The following is an 8,785-nucleotide window of genomic DNA, read 5'->3' as shown; positions in this document are numbered from 1 at the left end:
TAAAATGGATCATTTTCAGATAAGTGAACAACAACAAACCCATTCTAAAAACAAAGTAAATTACAAACTAACAATAAAAATCCCAAACTCTTAAGTCTGCTCTTTAATTAACAACATTGTCACAAAATCAGGCCTCTGTAAAAGGAAAAGGTTACACCCATCATCATCATCATTAAGTTGAGCTGGTTCACCAACATACCACACATACTCACGAGCGGTTTGCATGTGGCAACACCACAACCATACCCACTGTGCCCTTATGTATGTCACCACTGAAGCGCTAGCTTAGATTTTCAAACAAGGAAAATATTTGGTCAGAGTAGTCCATTTCGATGTACTTGGCAATCATTGCATCCCAACCTGAAAGCTTCTGTTTGTTTACAAACAACCAAAAATCCACTTTTTCTGCAGGCTTGGATGCACGTTGCACACACGACCAGAAACAATGACTGAAATGTTACAGGCGATAAATTCCCAGGCAAAGTTTCTAGCGGTGCGGGCAACAGAACAGCTGTGAAAACTACCTGTGGACACAAAACAAATACACAAAGGTTAGAATGTCAAATCATCTAACTCTATCGAGGGCTCTCCGACACTCACCTGATGACCGAGAAGAAGTCGGTAGACAGACAGACGGTCGGCGGTGAGTGCTTTTCACTCGTGTGTCTCACCTTGGCAGCTCAGGTGCGAGTGCAGCTGTCTATCAACTCGAGCATGCCATGTTGAGACACGACAGATGACACACCCACTGGAGGTGCACCCCCCCCTTTCCTGTCCTTGTCTTTCACGCCATCCAGAAATTATGTAAATGCACTTTGAAAAGAAAAGAAAAAATTGCTCTGTGTACTTACTAGATGCCTTTAATTTGATGCAAGTTTTTTTTTTCTTCAGCTATGAGGTGCAAAAAAGACCTGAGGCACCTCACTTCAGGAAGAACCGGTAAGGAGTCAGGGAGGTCACAAGGAAATCATTTAAGCCAGTTCAAGCTTAAATGTCAAAGAACCGTTCACACGTGCTCAGTTTCAAGATTTTACTCTTTAAACACAGTTTTTCAACCCCTCATAGTGGGCCACACCCTTCCGCAGACATGAATAAATTGGATTTATCTCACTTTTTTTCCCCCAGAATAGATCCAGGAAGTGTTTTCATTTTGGATGTAGCCAAAAAAAAAAAAACCTGATCTCCTTGGGAGTCTTCAAAAGCAAGATGTGCCGTTTAGCCAGGGGGCACTTAGCTCACCGTGCCTGATGTAGGAATGATATCTGACTGGTTGGAGCAGCAGGCAAGCCAAAATGCACAGGGAGTCAACCTTGGATGCATGACAAGACAATTAAAGTGCTTTGTTTAAGCTTGCACAAAGGACGGTGCAGCCTCATTTATTTTTAGGGCTAGGCCATCGATCCCATGCTAGACTTTCAATGGCATGATGAAAGTTTGAAGATGACAATAAGACCATGTTCTTTTAAATTATTCAGCCTTTTAGGACTACAGATTGATAATCTTTGTACCAAAGCAAGAAAAAAAAACAAATGATACAATTGTGGACATTTTAATTGTTTTCTACCGCGGAAACGGGTCGAACATAACGTTCCCAAAAAACAGAAAATGTTGCAAACGGCACAATCCATCAAATTGGTGCCTTTTGCATTTTCAGGAAATTAAATGTAAACTGTAATTTATTATTATTACTCAGGAAAAATCCATGTTGATCTGGTTTCATATTGAAAAACAATTTTTAAGAAATGTATGTAAACTACCTTGAACACTCAAAAAGGAGAATTTGTTGCCTGCCCCCATATACAAAACCACCATGAAATATCATTACATTGTGACAGAAGTGAGGAACACGTCTTCATTCCATGACTGTCTGCCAACATCTATGGCTAGAGACAATTCATCAAATCAACAAAAAGCAGGACATCACAAAGACAAACATATCACCCCAGCTTTAACTGTAGGCCTTCATGGTGAGAGTCCTTGTACTGAGGTCCGCCACAACATAAATTTAGGTGAAAGGCCTGGTACTGAGGTCTACCACAACATAAATGTATGTATTTACTTCTTTTTGCCATTATACATTATGTTAAACCCCCCCCCCACCCCCTACTTCAACATATAATATTCTACAAGTCACATGGTCCACAGGAAGTTGCAATATTCAAGGCAAAAAATAACTCGTTTTCCTGTAAATATGATGATATTTGAATATTTCAACTGTAGGCGTGGATGCTATTTAAAACATACTGTAGTGAATGCTGCGAGGACTCTATAGTTTTCAATTTTTTCAGACAAACAGGAATCCCAAGTTTTCTTGGCAATGGGTACTGTTTTCTGACATACTAGACACCCTAGACGTTTCTCAGAGTAGACTGTGCTTTAAAAAAAAATGTGTACAGTATTTAAAGACACGCATGGAAAATGGAAGGTTTTTGTGATTTTTTTAAAACATTTTTATGAATTAATGTGACCTCCGATAACCTCCCCAACTCAACTAGGAACAAATAAATATCTTAAAAAGGAAAGTAGGACAGGTGTACACTCTTATGCAAACCCATTAGGTCATCCCTTTGTTTTACATCCCGTCTAGAAAAGATTTCTGGTCTCGTTTTTTTTTTTTTTTTATATTACAAAAGCCTGGCCTTTGAACAGGGGTGTGTAGACTTTTGATCTCAATTTATTTTCTTGTGCTGTATATCAACCATCATCTTCTTTAAGATTACAAAGGAACCAGATCCGGTTCTGCAAAATATAAATAATATTCCCGATTAACGCTGATAATTCTCAGTTTTGATTGATGCTATCAGAAAGGGAGAGTAATTTAAGGCAGGAAGTGATCTGGACTAACAAGAGCAACAATCAGGACCTACCTGTCTTTGCACTTTTCTTAACACACGCTAGAGGGCGTCGTCCTGACATGCTCTCTTGCTCAACCTGTTTGCAGGAGCGGTTGTCTCACTTAAGAGGTGGAGCAGGATTAAAACAAAAATGTTAATCAAGTTTGTTTAGTCTGTCTCGGGTTTCACATCAATAATCCTTTAGTCATGGTGTCATACGTTATTATTGTTCTTGTGCCATAGTCCAGCAAATACATATTTTTCTAATGAGCCTTGTTTTTTTTTTTACAATGAAAGATATTTCAGATTAAATAAAATCATTGAGTCCTAAAAGTGAAAGCAAATCCAAACATCCATTTTCTGTACCGCTTTGTCCCCCCGGGGGTCGCGGGTGTGCTGGAGCCTATCCCAGCTGTCATCAGACAGTAGGTGGAGGACACCCTGAACCGGTTGCCAGCCAATCGCAGGGCACACAGAGACGAACAACCATCCGCACTCACTCCTACAGGCGATTTGCACGATCAGCTTACCATGCTTGTTTTTGGGAAGTGGGAGGAAACCGGAGTGCCTGGAGAAAACTCACGCAGGCACGGGGAGAACATGCAAACTCCACACAGGGAGGGGCAGAGGCCGACTCAAACCCGCACCCTCTGAACTGTGAGGCGGGCATGCTAACCAGTGCCCTGCCGTGAAAGCAAATGTTTTTTTCGTAATTAAAGTTCAAAAGAAAAAAATCTGAAAAATGAAAGTTTCAAATGGTCTTTTGCTGATGAAAAAATAAATTTAAATGTTTTTGTTTTAAAAAAAATCACAAAAACAGAATAAAATAGTTTTTTGCAACTTCTCTTTTAAATAAAATAAACATAGATATTTTAATCCGATTATGTGCTGTTTTTTTTTCTCCAAAAAACCCCACACGCACACTGTAATACAGTTCAACTTTTGTGTGAGGTTTGCCCTCTGAATGACATTCTAGTTAAAGATCAGATCTGATTTTATCGTTATTCTGTGAACCTTTGATTTTTCTTCATTTCATGTAAACCCTTATCTTAGCTCCTTGATATACAATGCATTTAGGTTTTTTTGTTCTTTTCCTCTTAGCTGAGAACAAGCATTTTTGTGTCACATGTTGGAGATTTCATCAGAAATAAAATTCACATGCTAAAAATGAATTGGTTTAAATTAGACTATTACATTAAAAACAGGAGGTGTACACACTTAACGATAAGGTTTTTTTTCATTATTTTTTTCTTTTCCTGCAGAAATAATGTTGATGATGAGCACATTTTTTGCAATATAATCATATAACAAGACTGAACATAAACACACATATATATTCTAGAGCCTAGAATTCCATTTTCTTGGTCAAATGTGGTGAAAATAAATAATGTGTATGACAGAGGAGCATCTTTTAGTTTGAAGCTTATTGCAGGAAAGGGTGGAAGCTGATGCAATCTTAGCAAATTTAGTCTGTTTACAAACTGGCATCCCCTTCTCCAAACATGCTCAAATGGTTTGCTTTAATTATCTGTGTGACAAGAATACAAAGTTAATTCTTGTAAAAAAAATTTTTGCAGTACACGACAGAGGATAAGAAGCATAATTGAGTATTTTCACCATCAATTATTTAGTGGATTTATTAGACCTCCTACTCTATTATTTGTTTTGGTGGTGACCCATGATATGATATGATATGATATGATATATGATATGATATGATATGATTGATATGATATGATATGATATGATATGATATATGATATGATATACATGCCAAATGTACGTTTGCACCTCCTTTTTTAAAAAAAATCTGATTGATTAAAGAAACAGTCCAATTTCTTCTTTGCTTTGAATAACATCAGCAGAACTGATTGTGAAGGCTCGGGATAGTTTACATTGTCATGGTAGCGTAAAGAGGCTAAAATCTGATGGAAAAATAAAATGTATCAAAAGCAGCGAGCCAAAAGGAATTTTATGATACAAATATTAAAATGTAAATTTTAGTTGTAGGTCTGAAGAGAAGGCCTTGTTGGGCCCTCATTGACAAATACGCAATATACATATGTCGTGTTGGGTCAAATGTGTGTCAAAGTTCAACACATTCAAATGTGTTGTTTTCATCACTCATCAGATAAAGAAAAGGACTTCCCATCAGATGGAGACCTCTCGTGCGTCACCAATGGCATAAATAGAGGCTACAGCACACAGCATGACAACACTCTGAACAAGCATCCACACTAACATCAACAAAGTTTTCCAATTAGAGTAGAATTTTTTTTGTTTTCTTTTTGCATCCTGCTTACTCTTCTCTCTCTGGATGCCATGGCCAGCTCACCGATGCAGCTGCTCGGCTTCATCCTGGCACTGATTGGAGCGTTATCCACAGTGACCGCCACCATCATGGTGGAGTGGAAGATGCACGGCCATTCGCATCGCATCTACGAAGGCCTGTGGATGACCTGCAGTGTCGGCCACAGGACCACTTGTGAATTTCACAACTCCCTCATCAAATTGTCAGGTAAGTAACACTGATATTTGACACACAATGTATATTTTAGTCAATTCATTGATTTATGCCCACTACCAGATCAGGTCCAGATAACTAGGGGAATTCTGCTGTTGAGTCTCTTCCTGTCAGCCGTGGCGTTGATGGTCTCCACGATCGGAATGAAATGCACCCGCTTTATGGAAGGCAGGGCCAACGCCAAAGGCGCAGTGGCTCGGATTGGAGGAATTATGTTAATGGCAGCAGGTATGACTTACCATCCTTATTTTGCTGTTTTGTCTCAAAAATATGCTGCAGAAGTGAAGCGAGTTATGTCATTCTTAATTGCAAAGGAGTCTCATCGGGCTTCACAGTTCTCAACAATCAATGAGATCCTTTTTTCAACCAGGGTCTAATTAATAGTCGTACAGATTTTTCGATAGACCAAAGGTCAGGGGGTGAGGCAAGACAAGTCAAGTTGCATACTATGTGTAATCTAAGCAAACGAGAAAGTGAAGAACTAGGTCTTCAGTTAAGATATACACATTTCTTGAGGAAGCCGCTTTTGAGGGTAAAGTAATATAAAGTATCGGAGGCAGATTTTTAATATCTGAGAGACCCCCAAAAAATGACGAAAATTCTTGCTTTGTGTTCTTACTGCTGTTACAATATGTGATGTTTAAGAATGATTCTTCCCTCATTGATCTGCACGGAGAATATTTGGGGCTGACAATCGTAATGACTACTAACATAAGCCAAATAACCATAAAGTGAAATCATCATTTCCATTCTCAGTATTTCATTATACATGGCAAATTATGGACCTATATATATGTGGCTCACACGTCAAACACCAATACCCTCATGTTGGGCAAGACATTAGTGTGTCAGTTATTAGAGGCTATGGATAAAGCTGTTAAATAAATAAGAATGATAAATAAATTATAATAAAAATCTGCCACTGCAGCTCTGCTTACTTTAGGGCTTACTTGATGTGTTGCTGGAAATAGCTGAGAAACTGTTATGTAAATATGAGTTGTCACAATTTAGCACAGCTCACCTAAAATAATAATTAAAAGGTAGAAAATAACATTTGATATATTACTGTATGTACACGTTGATTTCTCACCAGGTTTCAATTTGAACTGATGTCAATTGGTAAAACTTAGAAATGTTTGATACCACTTTTTTTTGAGAATGAGTACTCATATCTATGTGTGCTGATATCAACTAGTATCTCATAAATACCCCCCAATATGGCAGTTTTCATAAAAATGGCATAAAAATAATGGCAATATTTAATTTCTAATACCTGATTGTAACAAGGCCACAAAAGGGCAGCCAACTGATATCAAGACAGGCTAGTACCATCCCGAGAAATTTATTTTTGGGAGACAGAAGTCAACAAACATTGCGTCCAACTTTATGGAGAATTTTTTTTTTCAATCTGCCACTCTTCAATAGAAATTTAACAATGCCTTTTTTTATTCCTGTTTTCTGTTATCAACACCTTTCATTTTTTTTTATTCCTGTTTGTCACTAGATGTTGAATTTTGACTCAAAGGGACAAATGGGTGACATTCACTGTGTACGTATTGTGCAGGGTTAATGACGTTCATCATAACCACCCTGTATGTCAAGAAGGTCGTAGCCGACTTCCATCATGCTCATCACCTCCACAGGTAACCCAGTTCTCCAGAATGGATTCTGTTTTAAAATGGTGCTTCAATTCACTTATCTTTTGTGTAGCTTTGAGTTTGGTAATGCCGTGTTTGTGAGTTGGGCCGGTGGCTTCCTCACGACATTCGGCGGAGCGTTCCTGACCTGTCAGAGGTGCTCGAGGTCATCGTCATCCAGGTCTATAAGTTCCAACGCCATGCTGCAAAGCAGCAAGTCCAACAGCAACTATGTTTAGTCACCAGGGAGTATCCACAATAATGGGCGTTGTCGACTGATAAATTGCTGTAAGCCTACGTTGTCCTCAAACGACTCGTACTGACTTTGCACTGGCGTTGTGCAAAGTGGAACCTCCAAAGTTGAACAAGCTACATTTTCTCATATATGCCTCAAAAGTCAAACTTTCATCATGTGGCAGTTCAGAAACTTCAGACATAAAGTGGAACAATGAGAATGGGGAGTAGTTTTACTTTTAGTATTATAATTATAGTGCTTAATGTCGGATCACAATCACACAACAGATGACGTTCAAATTTGGAGGTTCTGCTGATTCTCATAAATAGTTAAATGTACTCGCTTGTAGAATTCTTTTTTGTATATCTTGTTTTTATAGTACTATAGTCGAGTTTGTGTACAGTATTTTATAAGAAAAATAAAAAGTATGTTTATCTTTAGTTTGAGTTTACTTACAGTGGAGTGTAATTTATTGGCAAAGGGAGTGGTGGTTTCCGGATAAGATGTCCCTGCACTTCTGGGGATAGAACGGAGCAATTAGCATGTGACAAAACGCAATCAGATTGGAGAGCGTGATTAGACCATGCTAGGGGGAAATGAAATGTTCTCCTCTGCGGAAATTCAACACTAATCTCTCATTCCTTCCTGCTTTGAAATGAAATGAAAAGACATTCTGTATAAAATTGTCAGCTTGCTCCTGTGTTGTTTATATATATTTTTTTTACTTGTGGATATTTTATGTATGCAAATAATTTGTTTTGGACAATATTAAGTAACTTGGTATAGAATTGTAGTTTGAATACTTAATGATAACAAATGTATAAGACTTACATAAGAGCGTTTAATAGAAATGTCTGCAATCAAGAAGCACTCTGTAATTACCTGAAAAGTATCTGAAATGAATTAAATTAATTACCTGAAAGTATCTGGGCAAGTTGTCGTGACTTGTGAGTAAACACTGCAGCTCGCAAATGCCTCCAAGCGGCTTGTAAGTAGTAGGTACATGGAAAATGCCAGAGCAATCTGCTTGGACTCCCCCTTCTTTTGTTTGTTTCTTTTGTTTGTTTGGTTTGGTTTGTTTGTTTGTTTTGTTTGTGTTTTTTTGTTTGTTGTGTGTAAGTAAGTAGTATGACCTTTCACTAATCTTCTGCGGGATTAAAAATACAATTGTAGAATTTGGCAAATAGTAAAGCTATATAGGATTCCTTGTAAACTCAAGTGACTTTTTGTACTATATATAAGCCTATATTTTACGAGCCAAAAAGTGTCAAAATATTTCATTGTTGTAAACTTTACAATATATTTATCTACATTATATTTTGTCTTACTAAAGCTTTCTACATTTTTTTGTATTAAAAATCAATTAATCAATTGAATATAATTAATGTCATTTAAGATCCCCGTACAAGTGATAAAAAAAAAAGAAAATTTTTCATTCACAGAGGCCGATGATTGTGTGAATGCTGAAAAAAAAATACTTGTACTAAGTGCAAACTACCACAAGAGAGAGACAATGTACTTCAAATAGAAGTATGAAGATTTGGTGTAAAGGTCT

General features: G+C 37.6%; 1 protein-coding gene and 1 long non-coding RNA gene across 3 annotated transcripts; one reads left to right on the top strand and one right to left on the bottom strand.

Moving 5' to 3' along the window:
- Positions 1 to 90: 90 nt before the first annotated feature.
- Positions 91 to 8,225, bottom strand: LOC125969904 (uncharacterized). Of its 2 annotated transcripts, none has more exons than XR_007481813.2 (6): positions 8,147 to 8,225; positions 7,687 to 7,747; positions 5,138 to 7,198; positions 2,868 to 2,955; positions 601 to 2,739; positions 91 to 524 (listed from the first exon to the last, which is right to left on the bottom strand). It is a non-coding gene; the product is annotated as an uncharacterized lncRNA (long non-coding RNA). The 2 variants fall into 2 exon arrangements; XR_011087647.1 differs by having other exon boundaries at positions 5,170 to 7,198.
- Positions 5,157 to 8,155, top strand: LOC125969761 (claudin-1). Its single transcript, XM_049721944.1, has 4 exons — positions 5,157 to 5,352; positions 5,422 to 5,586; positions 6,923 to 7,001; positions 7,069 to 8,155. The coding sequence occupies exons 1-4, from the start codon at positions 5,157 to 5,159 to the stop codon at positions 7,232 to 7,234; spliced, it is 606 nt and encodes a 201-aa protein (XP_049577901.1). The 3' UTR covers positions 7,235 to 8,155.
- Positions 8,226 to 8,785: the final 560 nt, after the last annotated feature.

The sequence above is a fragment of the Syngnathus scovelli genome, chromosome 10, assembly GCF_024217435.2.
Source record: "Syngnathus scovelli strain Florida chromosome 10, RoL_Ssco_1.2, whole genome shotgun sequence".
Lineage (NCBI taxonomy): Eukaryota > Metazoa > Chordata > Actinopteri > Syngnathiformes > Syngnathidae > Syngnathus > Syngnathus scovelli.
The sequence above is the reverse complement of the archived record's forward strand: the minus strand, read 5'-3'. Positions and strand labels throughout refer to the sequence as shown.

Coding starts and splice junctions, on each gene's coding strand:
- LOC125969761 (XM_049721944.1), top strand. CDS start 5,157: ATGGCCAGCTCACCGATGCAGCTGCTCGGCTTCATCCTGGCACTGATT. Junction 5,587..6,922: donor AATTATGTTAATGGCAGCAG/GTATGACTTACC, acceptor CGTATTGTGCAG/GGTTAATGACGTTCATCATA. Junction 7,002..7,068: donor CATGCTCATCACCTCCACAG/GTAACCCAGTTC, acceptor TCTTTTGTGTAG/CTTTGAGTTTGGTAATGCCG.